The 22214-nt window shown below is 36.9% G+C and overlaps 1 protein-coding gene across 3 annotated transcripts in view; it reads left to right on the top strand.

The window, feature by feature from the left end:
- Window positions 1-22214, top strand: part of LOC100368547 (uncharacterized) — a 119767-nt gene that overhangs the window by 25921 nt on the left and 71632 nt on the right. For all 3 annotated transcript variants that reach the window (XM_078005846.2, XM_085501041.1, XM_085501040.1), the window contains exons 5-7: window positions 3382-3459; window positions 7373-7540; window positions 8124-11651. In XM_078005846.2, coding sequence (XP_077861972.2) covers window positions 3382-3459; window positions 7373-7540; window positions 8124-11651 — 3774 coding nt within the window. The remainder of the gene's footprint in view (window positions 1-3381; window positions 3460-7372; window positions 7541-8123; window positions 11652-22214) is intronic.

Below are 22214 nucleotides of genomic sequence, written 5' to 3'. Positions count from 1 at the left end.
TCATATTAAAAATAGTTTGCTGGACTCAAAAACAATTTTCCCATGATTTTTTCTGCTCATAACGATAGAATTCGTCAACTTAGAACTACCATGTTGGCTATCAGAAAATATTTTGGGTACAGTTTTATTGAAAAAAAAAACAAGTTTTTTATTGCTCTGGAATATTGATTTATGTAAATTGAGATTATTCAACTTTCCTGCATTTTGGTAACAAATTTTACACATTTTTTACTATTTTTTTCAATATTTTGGACCAAATGGACATAATTTTTCATCTTAATCTAAAAAAAATTATGAAAAAAGTGATGCAGGGTTATTCATAGGTTACTGTCAAATTGACTAAACTACTGATATGTGTTACAGCTCCCTCTAGTGGTCAAAATGTACAAAAATAAAAGGTACTTGATATTGTGAAGACTATTTATTAGTCCCCGTTCGGACGTAGTCCAAAAACGGGGACTTATAATTTGGTCTCCGTCTGTGCGTCCGTGCGTGCGTCCAGAGTCATATCTCAGAATCCCTTGGACCGATTTCGTTCATTCTTTGCATGTGCCTAGTACTTTATGTGGGACATATGCACATGCAGTGGTTTAGCGATTCGATTTAAAATGGCCGACTGGCAGCCATCTTGTTTTTTGAAAATGTTGTATTTTGGACATGCTTTGTCAGTTTTCATTCAAACTTGGTACATAGATTATATATGTTAGGATACATGTCCATGACGATATATTTCACAGTTAGATCAAAGATGGCCGACTGGCAGCCATCTTGTTTTTTGAAAATGTTGTATTTTGGACATGCTTTGTCAGTTTTCATTCAAACTTGGTACATAGATTATATATGTTAGGATACATGTCCATGACGATTTATTTCACAATTGGATCAAAAATGGCCGTCTTGCAGCCATCTTGTTTTTTGAAAATGTTGTATTTTGGACATGCTTTGTCAGTTTTCATTCAAACTTGGTACATAGATTATATATGTTAGGATACATGTCCATGACTATTTGTTTCACAATTAGATCAAAGATGGCCGACTGGCAGCCGTCTTGTTTTTTGAAAATGTAGCATTTTGGACATGCTTTGTCAGTTTTCATTCAAGTTTAGTACATAGATCATATATGTTAGGATACATGTCCCTGACCGTTCCTGAGTCTGTCCATTCGTGTGTCCGTCCATTCGTGCGTCAGTCTGTCCAGAGTCATATTTCAGAATCCTGTGGACCGATTCAGTTTATTCTTTGCATGTGCCTAGTACCTTATGTGGGACATATGCACATGCAGTGGTTTAGCGATTCGATTCAAAATGGTCGACTGGCAGCCATCTTGTTTTTTGGAAATGTTGTATTTTGGACATGCTTTGTCAGTTGTCATTGAAACTTGGTACATAGATTATATACATGTTAGGATACATGTCCATGACGATTTATTTCGCAATTGGATCAAAGATGGTCAACTGGCAGGCATCTTGTTTTTTTATATGCGGTATCTTGGACGTGCTCTGTCAGTTTTCATTCAAATTTGGCACATACATGTACTTTATACATATTAGGATGCATGTCCATGACAATTTGTTTCAAAATCTGGTCAAGGATGGCCAATTGACAGCCATCTGACTTTTTGGCCTTACTACTATATTTCCACAATTTATGTACCATTTTCATTCGTATTTGGCACATACATCATACATATCAGTGTGTTTCATAATCAGATCAAAGATGGCAGAATAACGGCTGTTTTTATTTTTGGCCATATTACTACTACACGGAACACGCGTTTTGATGTAAATAAACAATCTGTTGTATATGCCACTTGGAACTCAAGTTTCAAGGACACGCTCGGGACAACCCCTCCACTTTAATTAATATGACGAGCACAAAGGGAACTTTCAAAAATATTACAGGGACTGTGTCATTTTCAATGACTTGTTACTTACTGCATAAATGTGTATAGAAACATGATTATGTTTTGATCTAAAAAACAAGAGTTCACATATTAAAAACTCCATACCCTATGAATGCTGCATATTTTATTGTCAGTGTACCAGTAATTTGGAAATAATGTTTTTGTATGTTGCCTGATTTGTGATAAATTACATGTACCTTATTTTTTTGCTCTATTAATAGCACATGAGCTTACAAAAATGCAGGAGTTATTTGTCAGTCTAACAATGTTGGGTTCAAGTGTTCTTCTAATAGTAAAGTTATTGCATTAATGGAAAATTGTCCTTTCATTGAATTTACCATTTCTACAGTTACTGTGATAAATACAATAAACCACTTCAATTTTGTGATAAACAAATTTACGGGAACGATCAGTATAAATCGCAAAATTTTGTAGCAGATAGTGAAAAGATTGTCAGCTAGTGGAATGTCATTCAATAGGATAATTAATATGTAGCAGACAAAATCTTTTGAACTAGTCAATTTATGATTATGTTATTGTGGTCACAGACAGTATGTCAATAAGTCCAAAATGATATGTCTATTTGTGTTAAGTTGTAGATTGCATTCTGTGGTTATATAGGTGTTGTATGAGAAATTTACCTAGTTCCACTGGTCTTATATGATTTGTACGTTTCTTATTGTGTTTCATCATTAGGGGGGAGGACATTTGAAATGTGTTGAAGGAAGAGGGTGTTCTCTACATGTATAATAAAATCACATTAAATTTATTTGAAGAGTGCAAAATATGAAACTCTTAATTATACAAGTTTTGCTTTTCGTCACATCCCTTTCGAAATATCACATCTGATTTTAGCCCCCCTCCTTATCACAAGGTTCATTCCTTATTCCTTTGTTTCCTACAATAAAAGCGTGATTGACATTACCGTAAAGTCTGTATTAGAAGCCGCATCCCTAATAGAAGTCGCACCCATTCTTTTTAAACAATTGGGAGCCAAAAAATCATCATTTCTCATATGTGTAGATGCTCTAATAGAAGCCGCACCCCCTCTATTGGATTGTACCATTTTAATAGAAGCCGCGGTTTCTATTACAGATTTTACAGTACTTGTAATGTCCTGAATTGAACTTTCAACCCATGTTTCTTTAAAAATGAAACTATTGTGTTTTGATGTGCTTGTCATGTCATAATATTTTAGTTTTATAACATTAAATAATACAACCAGATTTAAGTAAATTAACACAATAACCAATGTACATTTTCATTCATTGTTAGTCTATTATTTAAACGTTGCTGATTGGAGCAGTCAGTAGATTCTAATGTTCTCAGCAGTTACTGTTCACTCATTGCAAGATTCCACCAGTTTACAGTTTACTGAATTGTAAAAAGTTTGTACCCGAGCTACAACAAGGAATGCAACTTCTGAATTCACACTGATGGCCATCACCTAATTGGAATCTTTGTCTTCTTTATTGCAGGGTTTCAACAATACTGAGTCATTGTCAAGTAGTAGGGAAGCTGAATACAGGTCTGCTATTGACCAGTATAACTTAAAGGTGGGTTTTTATCGACTCGTTGTTAAAAACCTGGTTAAAGAAACTAACCTGGTGAATATTTTGCATGTTTTGATGGTAACCGTGGTGTTTATAAAGAAGTCTTTTTATGCAGGGGAATATTTGCTGAACGAGCATCCTTATAGGCTGACGTCTCTTAGAATTGCATGCCGTAAATCCCAAGGGTCAAAGGTTGCATGTTCAATTGGGTACTTCTAATGTTCATACACATGTTTTAGCATCATAGCTTGCTTCAAAAACACACTGGTTGTTGGTTTATTCTGTTGGTGTTGTAGTCCACTTGAACTTGGAGTTTTTCATCCCGTGTTGTGGTTTATTCACGATGTTTCACTACCTGCTTGGCTTCTTCTTTTATGTGCTTTATCTCTTTTACCAATGGGTAAGCATATCATATTAAATCTTTCTCATCTACTCTTTCCCATTACGTAACTTGCACACACTTTTTTCAAATAGATACTAACCTTTTTTAATGCTAAAAAACATTTCATGCCTGATACCAAAAAATAATTTAAAATATTTGGTGGAGGTGGAAAATAGTGATCATATCTTTAAATTAAACATTATCATAATCGATTTAAAAAAATAAATGATTAATAATCGGGCGACAATTGATTTTATTAGTGTCAACATTCCCTCTACAGTTCAATTTGATTGTTTTTTCTCCATATTTCAGATTTATAACTCTCCAAGAATATACTTGAAAGAATCATTTGATCCTTTTTTAATGTTTAACAAGCTTCTAATAAACTGTTAAAATAAAGTGATTCCGTTTGTTGCCAAGTTACCGTTGATTAAGACCGACATTAAATTCTTGGCCAGTTTCCAATTCTAACCCTGCTATAAAGGAAACTATTTAGCAATAACCTGTCAGATAACGCTATAGTATTGGGTTATTGATGAACCTTGTAAACTCCTGCATTTATTAATAATCTATACTGGTAATTAACTCTGCTATAAATTGCAATCTAATTCACGTCAGGCCCTTAGTAGTGTGTTACAAAACCAGTTTTGCATGTTTCCCTTTTTTTCTAATGCAAATTATTATTATTATTATATAAACAGTATGCTATATACAGTTTTGCATGATTATGTTCATTGGAAACCTCTTTCATGTTCACCGATTGCTACAAGTTGTACCCCTTCTTTCCATAAGGTCCTTCACTGGACCTTGATACCTATTCCAAGTTCACCCTGGATCCAAGTAATTGTCACTTCATCTATTTTACTATTGGATGCTAATATTCTATTTGGATCCACCATCCAACCTTGCACAGTCTTTCTTTGATTATGTCAAAGTCGGCACTTGACTGCACCGGCCCGGCCTGGCCTGGCCTGGCCTCTCCTGGCTGGCCTGGCCTGGCCTGACCTGGTCTGGACTGGACTGGACTGGTTAGGACTGGCCTGGAATGAAATGGCCTGCACTGGGACTGCACTGGGACTGCACTGCACTGCACTGGGACTGCACTGCACTGGGACTGCACTGCACTGCACTGCACTGCACTGGCATGGCTTGGTCTGGACTGGTCTGCACTGCACTGCACTGCACTGGCATGGCTAGGTCTGCACTGCATTGGACTGGTCTGCACTGCACTGAACTGGTCTGCACTGGCCTGGCCTGGCTAGGTCTGGACTGGACTGGACTGGACTGGACTGGACTGGACTGGACTGGACTGGACTGGACTGGACTGGACTGGACTGGACTGGACTGGACTGGCCTGGCTAGGTCTACACTGGACTGGACTGGCCTGGCTAGGTCTACACTGGACTGGACTGGCCTGGCTAGGTCTACACTGGACTGGACTGGCCTGGCTAGGTCTGCACTGCACTGCACTGCACTGCACTGCACTGGACTGGACTGGACTGGACTGGCCTGGCCTGGCCTGGCCTGGCCTGGCCTGGCCTGGCCTGGCCTGGCCTGGCCTGGCCTGGCCTGGCCTGGCCTGGCCTGGCCTGGCCTGGCCTGGCCTGGCCTGGCCTGGCCTGGCCTGGCTAGGTCTGCACTGGACTGGACTGGCCTGGCTAGGTTTGCACTGAACTGGCCTCCACTGGACTGGCCAGGCTAGGTTTGCACTGCACTGGCCAGGCTAGGTTTACACTGGACTGGCTAGGCTAGGTTTGCACTGGACTGGCCAGGCTAGGTTTGCACTGGACTGGCCAGGCCTGGCCTGCACTTGACTGGCCTGGCTTGGTCTGCACTGGACTGGCCTGGCTAGGTCTGCACTGGACTGGCCTGGCTAGGTCTGCACTGCACTGCACTGGACTGGCCAGGCTAGGTCTGCACTGGACTGGCCAGGCTAGGTCTGCACTGGACTGGCCTTCACTGGACTGGCCAGGCTAGGTTTGCACTGGTCTGGCCTCCACTGGACTGGCCAGACTAGGTTTGCACTGCACTGGACTGGCCAGGCTAGTTTTGCACTGCACTGACCAGGCTAGGTTTGCACTGCACTGACCAGGCTAGGTTTGCACTGCACTGACCAGGCTAGGTTTGCACTGCACTGACCAGGCTAGGTTTGCACTGCACTGACCAGGCTAGGTTTGCACTGCACTGACTAGGCTAGGTTTGCACTGCACTGCACTGACCAGGCTAGTTTTGCACTGCACTGGACTGGCCAGGCTAGTTTTGCACTGCACTGGACTGGCCAGGCTAGTTTTGCACTGCACTGACCAGGCTAGGTTTGCACAGCACTGGACTGGCCAGGCTAGTTTTGCACTGCACTGGACTGGCCAGGCTAGTTTTGCACTGCACTGACCAGGCTAGGTTTGCACTGGACTGACCAGGCTAGGTTTGCACTGCACTGACCAGGCTAGGTTTGCACTGGACTGCACTGACCAGGCTAGGTTTGCACTGGACTGACCAGGCTAGGTTTGCACTGCACTGACCAGGCTAGGTTTTCACTGCACTGCACTGCACTGGACTGGACTGGCCAGGCTAGGTTTGCACTGGACTGGCCAGGCTAGGTTTGCACTGGACTGGCCAGGCTAGGTTTGCACTGGACTGGCCAGGCTAGGTTTGCACTGGACTGGCCTGGCTAGGTCTTCACTGGCCTGGCCTGCACTTGACTGGTCTGGACAGGACTGGCCATGTGACAAGCAGCCTGGGTCCTGTGTGGCATACAGCATGTTTAAAATATATGAAATGTGATCACATACTGTACAATGATTTAATGTGTGTCAGTCTAGGGTTTGAAAGAGGTTTCCAATTTGCATGTATGATATATGGTGAATGCATGTTTTACTTTCTAAGAGTTAATTTTCTGATAAAGCTATTTTCTATAATAGTTTGATTGCAGTGAATTATGAATAATAGAGATGTGTGACACTAACAAAACAATATTTGATTCTCGTTATATATGTTCTTTTATAAGAACTACTATAAAATATTTCTTCCAAAGTCAAGAAACATTGGTGACTCTACTTTGGTGTACTATTCCTGGAATAATCAATCTAATTATTTAAATTGGCCATTTATAATAATGATTAATTGCCTTTTTCATTTAACTTTCCGGCAATCTGAAATGCAACTCAATACAACTTGTCACCGATAACTAAATATTATGTTAAAATTAAAACCATGAATTTAAATTTCAGTTAATATCCATGCGACATGAAATCGACTAAGTTTACAGACAGTATAATTATTTTGGAAATGTCAATCACCTATTAACTCGTTCATCTGAATAATTACCAACAAAAAATGTGAACAAACCAATAGAAAATACAACTATCATTTTACACTACAAAATTTAAATTAAAAAAAAATCGAAAACCGCACATATGTAATAAAATATCAAAATATCTGAAAGCTACGTTTTCATAAATGTCAATCTCCCCCAATCCAAGCTTGTGCACAAGTGAATCCGTCCATACTTATGTTACTAATATCCACCCCACTCAGATCCAGGAATTTCAACAAGCCTTGTTGCAAAGAGATGAGGTGATCAAGCAGCTATCTGTAAACCTACAAAGCGTTTTACAAAACCGTGATTCCCTGCAAGTTGAAGCTACTAGCCAAGCACACCAGCTTACACAGCATATATTATTACTACGACAGCAGCTACAACAGGTTGCCAACCCCTTTCTACTTTTATTATTATCATCATCTTCCTTATTATTTTAATATTTTCTTTCCATTGCATCTTTGCACTTGTCTTCTTAACAAATTGTACTGCTTACATTATAGACGGCATTCAGCACCATGCAATACTTCTCATTACTAACACTGATGCTTATTATGAAAGCTTGCCCATGTGGGACAACTGACACATCATATACTATATGTTGATTAATATTGTTCACCATTTGGGAATTAACATTTCAATGTCACAGTATGATTGATATAAAGCATTACTCTTTATCATATATTGAAAGTGTGGATCTGATCTCCACTTTTAGCACCAACTATTCTGGAATGGACATGCATATATATTACATACAACTCTTTGAATTCCTCAAGTCACCTTTTATCACCTTTCTCAAAATAAACCTTGTATTTCTTATATAGTTTCTATAGCTAATAGAAAAGTCATTTGGTTCAATATTAACATGGACATTTTCGAAAAGTACTAAATAACATTGTGGCATTCAAAGGGTTATACTGCTTCAACATTGTGTTGACAGCTTGCTAATGGTTTATTTCTCTCCTCTAGGCTCAAGAAGTCGTCATGAGTCAGACGAGGGAACATGCATCTACAGGTGAACAGCTGGCTGATGCCAAGAAAAAAGTAGAGGAGTTATCGAGAGCCATTGAAGAAAAAGATGTAGCATTGCAGGAATTAGGGGAGTTGTTTTCTACGAAGTGCCAAGAACTGAACAATATCGCCAAAGAAAGAGATGAAATCAAACACAAGTCATCTGAAGAAGTCCGTCAGTTAATGGCCAGTATTCAGGAGCTTCAGACAAAAGCCCACCAAACTGTGCATGATGTCGCTTCCGATGCTGAGCAAAACACTGGAATCAAACTGGCAGAGTTGAGAGCTGAGTTGGATGAAACATATGGGCAACAAATCAACATTATGAAACAACAGCTGGGAGAACGACATCGAGAAGAACTAGATGCATGGGACAACAAATACAAACACCTTGAGGAACAAGTGAAAAATAATACTGTTCAGCAAAATACACTCCACGCATTACAAAATGAAATTGAAGAGTTAAAATCACAGATAACTGAAAAGGACTTGGTGATGGATCGCAATAAAATTGACATTGCTCAGTTAAATACAAACTTTGCAGAATCTGTTAGCACCTATCAGAGAGAAATTCAGGACCTCAAAGAATTAAGCCTGCAAACTTCTGACCAGGATGATAAATTCAAAAAGGAAATTGAATGGCTTCAGAAACAACTGATTCAAGCAAATGACAAGAATGTTAGTTTAGAAGCCAGACATAGTGAGGAAATTGCAGTTTTACAGTCTCAGATCAACCACACAGAGACTGATTCCAATGAAATTGCTAAACTAAGAACCGAGTATTTGGATCAGATTGAGAGAATGAAAGTAGAGCAGGATGAGGCTGTCATGCAGTTGATGAACAAACTTGAGAGTGTGTCAGAAGAAAAGGAAACAGCTAAATTAAAACATGAACAGGAAATCTATAATCTCAGGACAAAATTTGAAAAGGAGCTTAAAGTTGCTCAAGTGAGTGTCAACATCGAGGATCTCAAAAGGGAAATTGAAGAAGAGCTTGAGAAGAAATATGAGAAAAAAATGGAAGACCAGCAAGATAGAATTTCCAGCATGCATGAAATTGAAATAAAAAGATTGAAGACTTCTCTTGCTGTTGATTATGAGGAAGATGTGAAAACATATAAGCAAGAGTTGGAAGAGTATTATGAACAAGTTGTTGAAGGTGTAAAAGCTGAGAAAGATAAGGAGTTCATTGAGCAGTTACAAAATGTTCGAAAAGAGTTATCAGAGAGACATGAGAAAGAACTTGAGGAGTATCGAGAGAAGTATGAAGTGGAGAAAAGTGAAAAAGCTTCAATTAAACATCCATTAGAAGAAGGAATGATTATAGAAAAGGAAAGCGAGAGTCTGATTGATCCATCACTTTTAGAACAGCATCACACACCTCAGCATCATGCACCACACCTAGAGATGCAGCTCCATCAGATGAGCATGGAGTCGTCTCCTGCAGGTTCAGTTGCAGACCTTGAAATTGTTACCAAGCTGAGAGGTGAGAACCAGGATTTGAGTGAAGCCAGAGATGCTCTACTGCAGCAGATTGATGAATGTCATCAGCAACAAGAACAGATGCAAGATGATCTGCTGACAATCATGAATGAAAGGGATGATATCAGAGATCAGAAAGAATCCCTGGAAGCTGAACTGGAGTCTGTTCGAAGTGGTGTAACTATAGACTCGTATCTTCCCACACAAGATACTGTCTTCAACAGTGAAAAATCTGATGCTTTGATAAATGAAAATGAGATGCTCCGAAAAGAATTGGCTGATATGGAAGCAGATTTAGTTGAATTCAAGATAAGCATTACTAGCTTGAAAGAAGAGAACAGTAGGCTTCAGATGGAAAGAGATGATCTTGAGGGAAAGCTGAGCGAAATGCAAGACCAGGTTGACAGCAGCTCAGCAGCTGATGCAAATGAAATCTTGGAAAGTAAGCTTCTTAACCAAGCCAGCTTCTTTGAACAGGAAAGACAAGAGTATGAGAAAGAAATTGAGGATGTCAGTAATAACCTGGAAACAGTTACAATAGCTAAAGAAGAACTGAAGGAAGAATTGAGAGCTGTTAAAGAAAGCTATGACAAAGTAACTGCTGAGCTGAAAGCCAAAACTGTGGATTCCACAGATGGTGGTTCTCATGATGCAAAAGAGAATGGAGTCAGTGTTGAATTTGCTGCCAAGATGTTACAGCTTGAGCAAGAGAATGACATGCTAAAAACTAGTTTAGAGATTAAAGAAAGTGAAGCCCTCAATAGCAGTGAAAAATTAGAGAAAGAACTGTGTGCTCGGAAAGAATCAGAAGAGGAGCTGTTGCATGAAAATGAGCGTTTGCGTGAAATGCTGAGCTCACAGTTTTCAACGACAGAGTCAGCTGCTGATGATACATCCAGTTCCTTCTCTGATCAGAAGACGGTTGACCTGATGAATGAAATTTCTCGCTTGAAAAAAGACTTAAAAGAAACTCAGGAAATATATACCAAGGAAAACGAGCTTCTTAAACAGGCTCTAGACTATGAGAAGGTGACTTCAGCACAGCTTCTACAAAAAGAACCATCTTCTGAATTTCTACAAGGCCTGGAACCAACACAGAGGGATGTCATTGAACTCAAACAACTACTTGCTAAGAAGGAACAGCGAGAACATGAGATTCTAACTGAGAAAAACAAACAGATTGGGGTGCTGCAGGAGAGTAATGCACAGCTTGAAAGAGAGAAAGAGAAGTTACAAAAGTTAATCATGGAACACGAGAAGCAAGTCACTGAAATGTCACAGAGAATGCTGACCTCAGATTCAGTTTCTGAGGAGGTGCAGGAGGTCTTTGGACGCCAGCTGACTGCTATCCAATCCAACCGAGACATGTTGCAAAGACAACTCGAGGAAATGCAAAGTCAACAAGGAAGCCTTCCAGAGGTTCTGGGTGAAAAAGCCATGCTGGAAGAAAGTTTGCGCAGAGAGAAGGATCTATTGAGTCAAAAAATGAAAGAGAAGGAAGATTTGCAGAGGGAGTTGATAAAACAGAAGCAGGCCTTAGATGAACGGATTAGTGAACAAAAGAAAATAGAAGATATTTTGCTGGAGAAAGATAGACTGGAGCAGGAGCTATCAAAACAGAAAAGCCTCTTAGAAAGTGCACTAGAAGATATTGAGCAGAAGCTGAATGAAAAGGAAGATGAGCTGATGTATGAGAAATCTGTGTTAGAAAAGGAACTACAGCAGAAAGATGAGAAACTGATCCTGACTGAAGAACATTACCAACAACGTGAAAAAGAAATCGAGAAGGAATTTTTGAATGAAATTAACACCGTGAAGAGTAAAGTTGAGGATGAATACATGACCAAACTTAGTAAACTGAGAGCTGACAGCGATAAGACCCATGCTGATGCCATTGCACGTCTGAAGAGAGAAATGTTCAGTGATTTCAGTTTGCAGGAAGCGAGGACCAAAGAACATCACTTGTCTGATATCTCACTATTGAAGACCAAACATCAGAGTCAGGTGCATTGGTATACTTATTAATTTAGTCATACTTTCTGATAACTTCCAGGATTTCTTTGGATGGTTTGGCCAAATATCCATGTCTGTCTGTGTTTGATTGTTCATGTGTGCTCTCCTGTCTTACACAAACCATCTCTGTTGCCTAGTACTTTTTGTAATTGGTGATTGATGGGGGGGGGGGGGGCATACCATTATCAAAGGGGGATGTTTGGTCGAACCATTCAAGTAAACCTTAAAGGGTACACACCATCCTGGATAATATCTATAAGTAAGTCTTTTTTATTTACAATTCTATCATCCAGTTAGGAAAAATTCCAATGTCTTCCATAGTAAATTAAATATTTAAATTAAAAATGTGTTCCTAAAAGTTACAAAAAAATAGAAAAACTGAAAATCGTTGTGGAGAAAAAAAAAGTTACAGATGAAACGTAGAGTTTCTGTTTTACGTTACCAAAAATTATTGCCTTCATACAGCTCAGAATGCCGCAGTGGAAAGATAAAATTAATCAAGACAACTTGTTTACCAAATATTTAACCCTGAAGCGATATAATTATTTAATCATGCCTTCCAAATTATGTTTGGGTTTTATTTATTAGATTTCAAGAGGCCAATTATTATAAAAGGTTTATTCTTGGTTGGACAAACCTGCAAAGCATTACTTTTTTTGACTAAACCCTATCTTCATGTATATCCGACTACTCAGGCGATGCTGGTGCCTAAATTTACATTGTATATTTGTATTGTTTCAAAATTTGGTGCTTATATCCTTGTGTATATATATATATATATATATATACGTGTATGTATATATATATATATATATGTGCGTGCGGTTTGGTATGTACTATCATTTCTTTGTTGGTGAGTGGTTTTGCATGGATGGGTTAGTTAGGGGTGCTAAGCCTATTTGTGGTAGGGTTAGGGAGTATTGCATGATGAACCCCTGCTTAACTGCTGCTGGAACGAAGTATACATTTCAAGATACAAAGGGTTAGCGGAATCTAGGTAATGTAGAATATGCAAATTATTGGTGGTAAGGTTTATGTGGGTGTCCACCCTTTTTATCTTGCTAGTATAAACGTTTTGTTGTGGGTATATATGTGTTTTTTATGCTTACCAGTACTATTCTCATTGGCTGACTATACCCCTCTTATCCTTGGACAGGTGAGACCAAATAACATGCATGTAAACCCTATCGTACTGGTAATAGGAAAATACCGTAATAAGTTTTGGTATGACAATTTTTTCCGGTCTTCCATCCTGCCAAACTGACCATGGCCATCTATAACTTGTTTACCATTGTATGGGGTGTTGGTGCTGAATCAAACTGTCTTCCTAAAATTAAGTTTTATTGAAAGCAATGTTTTCTTCTGAGTAATGTCTTCTGCAGGGTTATGTTATTACAATATATATCTGGTTTTCATGTGTGCGCTATTACAATCATTTGTGAGTAACTATTTTAAGTTGAATTTCAGTTCAGTTAAGAGTTTATTTTTTTGGGGTCAGTAATTCCTGAACAAGCTACAAACCATCAAATCACAATCCGGTGATTAGTTAGATCAAAAACATTCTGACACTTTAATCCTTCTACTGCTAGATTTCCATGTTGTCACAACAGTACAAATTTGTTTGCTCTGATTTAATAAGTCAATTTTGGATCACACTGACAGAATCTGACAGGTTTTGATCATGAATTACGATAATTAAGAATTATAAAAAAAAGCCAACAATAATGTACAATTAAAAGGGAAGATCAAGTTCTTGCAGGAAACTGCATCCCCACTGTCTCGTTTTGCATTGGCTTTTCAAAAACATATATAATTAAAAATGGCTGCTCTGAAGGAGCAATTCAAAATGGCTGCCCTGAGGGACCAATTCAAAATGGCTGCCCTGAGGGACCAATTCAAAATGGCTGCCCTGAGGGAGCAATTCCAAATGGCTGCCCTGAGGGAGCAATTTAGAATGGCTGTCCTGAAGGAGCAATACAAAATGGCTTCCTTGAAGTAGCAAATCATAATGACTGCCCTGAAGGAGCAATTCAAAATTGCTTCCCTGAAGGAGCACATCAAAATGACTGCCCTGAAGGAGCGATTAAAAATGGCTGCCCTGAAGTAGCAAATCAAAATGGCTGCCCTGAAGGTGCAATTCAAAATGGCTGCCCTGAGGGTGCAATTCAAAATGGCTGCCCTGAGGGAGCAAATCAAAATGGCTGCCCTTAAAGAGCAATTCAGAATGGCTGCCCTGTAGGTGTTTTTCAATTTATCAGATCAGAAACAAATTATCAACAGTATATGATGCAATCTTTTCATGCTCTTCCTTGGCTGTGAAAAAAAAGTCTTGAAAATTAAACATTAATTTGTAACTTGTCCAGAAATTTCAGCAGCGCAGTCTCACTTTATTTTCATCGTATTTAAATGTAGTGTTATGTAAGCTATTGTATTTTACATGTAGAGTTGGGTTTGTGTTTTGTTCCACTCGCCTTCCATTTGTTTATAGAAGATTGGAACTAAATGATGTCTCTGTAACTCTCAAGTTATCAGAACTATATACAACTATATCAAGAAATTTTGTGAAATAATAACGATGACACTAATGTGTGTGCTTTTTAAACTTGTTACAAACAATACATCGCCGCTCCTCTTCATATGACCGTCTGACGTACCATCTGTCAGGACATTGTAACCAGTTCACAAGCATCGCAGTATATGTCATCACATCTATCAATTTTAATAGTTTAGTCGTAATAAAACTTTATTTTTTCTGAAACTTTTATGACTACTGTGAAAGTCTGGGTCAAATATAGGGCTGTGCGACTATACAAATCTGTATGTATCCCTTACAGTAACACTGACTTAACCCTATCCTGGTGTGTATAAGAATGTCCTGCTTACCCTGCATCTTTTTCAGAGCATGTTTGTCCTGGTTGTTGTTTGTTTCATGTGAGTTCTGTTTTCCTGCTGAGCTGTTAACCCTTCTGTGGCTTGGTCCGTTGTTTATGACCCTTTCCCAACTTACAATAGTTTTATTTTAATCACATGTATGTCTGTGTCCTTATTCTCCGCTTATCTAATTAAAAACAGTCTTCCTTGCTGAAACGTACATGCAATAAACTTACAAAAAAAATTAACTTTGTATGCAGTTTCTAGTCGTCATTCAGCATTCAAATTGCAACAATGTCCTGTTTTGACCCAGGCTTGTTTCCTGATTGGTCCATGTATTCAATGATGCCATTTCATTGGCTGTTTGTGATGTTTTTTTTTGCATGGCATTCTATATCATCATGGAGACGTGTTGTAAATAGTTGTGGATAAAAGTGGTATTAAAAAGGCATTTATATTAAAGGCTATATATAGAACGTTACTGTGTCTTTTTATTAGGATTTAAATCTTTTTACTAAGCCTGCCAGCCCTCACTGACCTACACTCTCTTTTACTAAGCCTGCCAGCCCCTACTGACCCAGACTCTCTTACACAGCATGTCTTCAAAATATTGTATAGTGGTTTGACATTAATATTAATGTCACTCATTGTTACTCATTTGAACATCCATAGAAAACATAACATTAAAAAACAAATTTAGTTTTTAGCTTTGCTGTCGACAGCTGAGCTATTCATATTTCTGATTATGTGTCATTGCCAACTGTAGATTTTTGACTGCTTATTAAAAGCCATCTCTCATATTTTTTCATTTCGTTTCATCTTTTTGACTTTGATATTTTATTTGTACGTGTAATTGGATTTCAGTCTGATTTGTTGATATCGTCATAACTTTCATTCTCGAATTTTAGTTAATTTACGAAAACCAACAGGCTGATTGTTTTGATATTTTTTTATGTTGGTACCTTGGATGGACCTCTGTTAGATTCATTCTGCTATCGGATTACTTCAATCGGATTACTTCGATCGATACCTTCAATTTTCTCATTTTAGTGAATATTCTTGCTGTCTTGATACTGGTTGGACTGATTGATTTCATATTATTTTCTTACTATGAATCTGAAACAGCAAAGCTATATCAGCAGACTTGCTGCTTTTTTAGTTTACACTGGTCTAGCGGTTTTGTGCCAGTCAATAGATATGGAAGGTTTGTTTATGGTGAGTGCTAAGACTGATGCAAATATCTATAGTGAATATACGAGGAGTAATTTGATTGGTAGTTGGTTCTTTAATTACCCAATCTGGATGTTTAGTTTGAAAAGCTGTCCAATGAGAAAATGTTATCTGCATGTTGATCACTGCATGAATACTTCCCTATATCGATTGAGGGTATTTGATCAGAAAACAGATTTTAGAGATCTAAAACATTACATTCCAGCTATTTAGCGCTACTAACATTGCCAAAATAATGAACTGTCTTTGGGACTTAATGGGCAAAGTCGTAATGCTGATTTGCATTAACTAACTGTATGTAATCTGGTCAAGTAAGAGAAAATGTGTCTTTGTGTGTGAATTAAATAAATCAGTTTGATGGTTTGTGAATGATCGATAAACAACCGGATAGAGAATCCTGATTGAATTGAAATGTTATGAAGATAAAATCAAAATCAAAATCAAAAAAACAAAATCAAATCTCTTTGAGCCATCCATATTTCATGTTTTTATCCATATAAATATAGTAACCAGAAATATGTAAGTATTTAACATATTGTTATCCACACAAATTTTAGAATATCAATGCCATACAGCACAATAGAGAATGTTGGAGTGGGTCAAAGGTCATACCGAGATATTCATTTACTGAGATATTGTGATTGGTCTAGTAGTTTTCAAGTCATTTGAAATTTAGTCTAAACTGTCGTTGCTTTATAAAATGTTGTGTACTGGTAATACACCCATGTACCAGAATTGATGACATTTGTCACTTGTATCATTTTCCAACTCATTTCGGTGTGACAGAATCTTGTACATTGCATCATGTTCTGTTTTATGAGCTAAAAACCCAAGTTTTCCTAAATAATAATACTTCTTTGTAAGTGAAGACCTTGGCTGTATATCATTGGCAGTCTTGCATTGTTAAAATTTTCTGCATTGTTACTAGTTTATATCTGTGGCATAAAAAATCATTGTACCATAAAAGTACAATACTTGGACAAACATCATCGTGTTAGTTTATGGTTTGGTTCAGAAATTTATGACTAGATGTACATGTTAGTGAAACTTTGTTCACAACTGACTGATTAGTAGTTACTGTAAGTGACTATATATGATGGGAAAGGCAGAGAACTGAGATGACTTGCGAAATATACAAGGTAAAAGTGGTAATGAATGATGTGATGTACATGTCTATAAATGAAGTTTATATATTTCAAGGATAGCCATGCCTACCCCACTCTGGAAATCACGGTTTGTCATACATCTAATCTGTTAAATAGTATTGTCCTACATGTGTTATGATTATTTTGCTGTGTTTATTCAAGGAATTATCTACTGTAGATTGTGTGTACAGATTGTCTGGGATATCTTCAGTATACTTGTTAAATAGAAGTTATTGATTGTATGATGCTTTTGCAGTTTGGATATGACATCATCAAAACAATATAGAAATACCCATTTCTTTCATATTCATCTTATCTTACAACATTTCTGTTTACTGCCTACAGAGGGCATCCATGCAGAATGTCAGGAATATGGTAATAGATCACCTAATTCAATCTCTCGACATAGAAATGTTTTAAATTAGGGCATATTAATACAATACTAGATTATTTAAGAATATTACAGATAATTTAAAGTTACAGGTTTTAAACTATGTTGACAGATATACATAGTCCTACTTAATTTATGCTCCGAGAAAGCATGCTCATCAGCCAATTAGATACAGGTATGGTAGTTCTACACCAATCAAAGCCAATGCAGATACATATAATTTGCATATAATTAGCATATATTTTATTAGGCTTAATGTGTACATGTTTTAGTTTGTGATTATGATTTATTAACATTTGCATGATTTCCATTTTAATCTTTATCAATGACCTTTGCTTTAAATGCAGTGTGCTTTATTTTTATTTCGAAATCGTTAACTACATTCTGTCCATCTGTATCTGGTCCATTTCTCAGCAGTGCTATGACTGATCAAAAACTTAACACATAAATTTACATATAAACATCAATTTTCATTACCATCTGATCAAGTATGGCTGACTGGTGGCCATTTTGTTCCTCAAAATTGCTAAATTTTAGTACTTAAACATGTTTAGGGGCCACTTCCCTGAGATGAACAGGGTGATTTCATTCAAACTTTGGGTCATGATTATGCATACTTATGGTTACTGGTGTATGCCATATTTTTTCAAGATATGAATATAAATGGCTGATTGGTGGCCATTTTGTTTTTGTTCATGTCCATGCCTGATTCAGTTGAAAGTTTGCACATAAGTACTATACTCGTAGGTGATACCATAAATTGTGTAATTTTGTGTTATAAAATTTGTCAAATCCAGTCATTTTGTCTAAAATCGCAGTCTGTAAATGTGTCCGGAATCATTTTTTGTAGATAAACAGGGCTTTGTATCAGAATCATTATATGATCAAATATGACCATTACATTACCTTGTCAGCAACTACTGATCACAGCACTATTTAGCCTACCGTAATTCACACCCACACTTCTGGATCGCTGCTGATGATGAAATTCAAACTATGTATGCAATTTTTTTTTTACATTGACGATAATTATTGTCAATCAACAATATCCTAGATTTTATTATTTATTTCTCCCAATGATCATAGCAAGGACAGCTATTACTTTAACATTTTACATACTATATCCCTAAATATAGCAACTGCTGGGTTTAATATTGATCTTCACATTCTTTCTTCAATTGAAAACTCCAGAATATGCTTTATTAGAAGTGTATCTCCACTAGAAAAGCATATTAACCAAAAATCACATTTGTTGTATATGCACCTCTGTAATTTAGAGTGGGGTACTAATAGAGCAAATATGGTAATATGTTAACATATATCAGTTCTTCATAAATGGTTATGGTATGTTGGTTGGGCATTAGGCATTTTTAAAATATATCTTAGTGAAAAATTTGTTCTAAATGGCTCAAGCCTATAGTGTGTATATTGTGTTTTTTGTCCCTACAGAGGGCCCAATGAAAATTACTTTATTGTATATTGGCCTACCCTCTTTAAATAAAGTGTTAAATAAATAAAATACACAGGTTTATTTTTTCATGTTTTACCCATTACCGGGGGGGGGGGGGGGGGGGGGTAATTCCATTCAAAGCCAATAGCAAGTTCAACTCAAATGATCTTAAACCCATAGAAATAATTATATATGAAACAAAAACTTGCTAATAGAAGCTGAATTGTCAGAGGAAAATGTTTGTTTATAAAAGTCATCTAAATAAATCCCCTCTGACAACTGTGCATTCTTTTTTGAGATGTCCATCGTGAACATGAACATGCATACCTATCAGTTGCTCTTTTCATGTTGTACTGACATCAGTAAGTCCTAATTAATTATTTTAACAGCCCATTAATTAGCACATAATTAACAGTATCCCTAACTATTCAGATTGTACTGTAATTCATATGACACATGTTGATTAAATTTTGCTTTAATTTTTATTTATGCTGTAATATTTTTGGCATTTTGTTTATAATATGAATTTTAACTATATATAAATAAATGTATATAAATTGCTTCACAAATTATAGCCTAAATAAACAGTATTTGGTATTCCTTTAAACTGGGGCAGTGTATTGAATGGTGACGTCTCCTGATAGAGATGCCTGTTAAAATACCTGCTGTGTCAGTGTTTGTAATGACATTGACCTTTGCTGTTATGTTGATGTGCATGATGTTGGTTTGTTACATTGTATTTCCCATTATTGTCCACAATGACTTTATCTTGATGTTATTGTCCTCTTTGTAAGAATCACATTAAAATTCAGATTCCCATAATGCAGAATTACTCTAAGCTGGAAATCAATACCCAGCCACCACCCCTGTTATGCATATGGTATCTCCCTATTATGACTCAGCAGTACAATCATTTGCATAAAATTGAATGAGCATGTCCCTACCACACATATACTGTGTTAGTGTTTAGTATCACATGGAAGGGGCATTTTCCTTCCCCTACCCTCTTATTTTGTAGATCAAGGACTAAAATTAACTGGCTTGAAATTGCCGAGTTGGGTGTGAATGTGAACGGAGGACATTAATCCAACAGTAATGTATTTGGTTGTCGGTGTAATCTACTTAATATACTGATACATGCTGTTACCTGTTTGCACTTGTCTTATTTCGCACCCATGGTGTAGTCGCATCTTCAACTTTTCACAGTGCATATATCGCACTTAAATCGTCTACTAAATGTAAAGCAACAGCCGCAAGGATGTACTAGCAGTAGCCCTGAATTGTACACGTCACTGTGCTGTGTATTACACTCAAGTCAGCTGTTCTGATCTATAACTAGGTAAGCACTTCCTGATTTCAAATCTTGTGAATATTTTATAACGCAGACAGGTCGTTCTGTATCTACACCTTACGTATATGCTCCTGACCCGCTACATACAGGACTGCTGTTTTGGATCGGCAATTACGAGGTCGTAGATGTTGTGCTGACAGACAAGGCAGTCATTTCATGGATTGTTAGGGTATTTCATTGTATGGTAACTTGTGTATACTTTGTTTTAATATCTGGCATGCAGGGATATCTTTAATGCTATTGTAAGATGTATGTCTCTTATTCATGTCAGGACCATTTTGATATAGAGGGACTATTAGGTTTTTCACTGTGACTAGATATTTTGAAATCTTGTGTCCAAAATTGAGATTGCAAGACTGTACTTTTATATTATTACGTAAACCTACACTGATTGATGAGGCTTTCTGTTAAGTATGCTCCATGAATAATTTAAAGATGTTTTTGTATTCTGAGTAAGGTATTTTGTAGTATGATTAACTGCAGTACCACATCATTGTTACAATTAGGAAGGCGTTGAAAAATAAAATCCTATAAAATTTAAATTATTTTCCATTTTAAAATCATTGAAAGTTCTTTATACTCATCTTAATTCATGGAATCGAGAGAGAAAAAAACCTTGTAGCACTTTCATTGCCAGCTCTCATGCTCACAACTCTGTTGCCATGGAAACATGGTTGTTGACCCCATGACCTTCCATTATTTTGCTACATTTCAATTATAGTAATGTTGATTCAACTTACTGACATGTTGGAATTAGCATAGTTTGATTTGTGGTTACGGATTTATTAAGTTAAGTAAATCTAATTTACTCTTAAACAAGTTGCCAAGAATTTACAAGTCAGTTTCCTTCTTCAATAATGTGCAACATCAGCAAATGCATTCAGAGTGCTATTCTAATCTTGTCTGGGTATAAGCTGCTCAGAGTGGTAATCTAAACTTGTCTGGGTATAAACTGTTTTGTTATTGTTGGTACTGGATTAGTGATCAGCTATTTTTATTGACATGATTTTCAACTGTGCATGAAAGCTGTTCCTTTAATAGTACATTTTGACTAGTTGTAACTTGATGAATATTTAATCAGGATGCCAGTACAGAACAGGTGTCTTATGGTTTTCACTATCAGATCATGTTTAACATACCTTTTCCATGAATATACTGCTATTACAGTATCTATAACGACTCCACATGTCACTGAAAATAAAATTGCTCAATTTTGCAACAGTCATATTCTATCTCGTCTTGATAAAATTTAACTGGGAAATATTTTAGTCATTTTAATATATTTTTGTTAAATTTAATTTTTTACCAAATAGGCATAATTGTATATTATTTACTGATCAATCTTGATCAACATTTTTTTTGTAAATGATGACAAAAGCTGACGTTTTAAAAGGATTAGAGTTAACTATTTCTTATTGGGACGTTATCCAATCACATATTCAAACTCACTTCTTCTAAATTTATCCCTCTCTCCTGTTGAGCAAATTATTATCGTATTCTAACTGCATTTTCTAAGCATTCTCAATTCACTCTTGGTATGGAAAACAGGATTCTACATGCGTCTTTGATTTGTATGTTCTCTGTTATTAAATACAGTGTTGTTTACATACTTCTATGATAACATTGATGTTAGTGGGACTAATATTAAATCAGTTTAGTCTGGGAAGTTGTTTTGAGGTGGAAAACATTCTCCACTTTATTAAAATGTTTGGTATATCTAATTCTTCAATTATTTTCTAACTGCCTGGGAAATAATGTGATATGTGCTTTGAATTCTTAGCGATGTGCTTTTTACAAATTCTCCATTTTTTAGCTCCGCTGTCGACTTTGTCGAGCGGAGCTTATCATATGAGTGATTGTCCGGCGTCTGTCGTCCGTGTCAATGTTTTACTTTTTCGACTTCTTCTTGATAACTACAAGCCTGAATGCTTTGATACTTGATGTATATGTATGTACCTTGGGTAGACCTCTCTCAGATTTGTTCATTTCATGATCATATCTTCAATCTTCTAATTTTGGTGAATATTTTTGTAATTTTTGGTAAAAAGTGATATTTTCGACTTGTTAAAAACCGCAAGTCCAATTGCTTTGATATTACATATATAGGTACTACATG

The sequence above is a fragment of the Saccoglossus kowalevskii genome, chromosome 7, assembly GCF_978046115.1.
Source record: "Saccoglossus kowalevskii chromosome 7, keSacKowa6.1, whole genome shotgun sequence".
Classification (NCBI taxonomy): Eukaryota; Metazoa; Hemichordata; class Enteropneusta; family Harrimaniidae; genus Saccoglossus; species Saccoglossus kowalevskii.
Note: the sequence above shows the minus strand (reverse complement) of the source record. Positions and strands in the feature narration are given on the sequence as shown.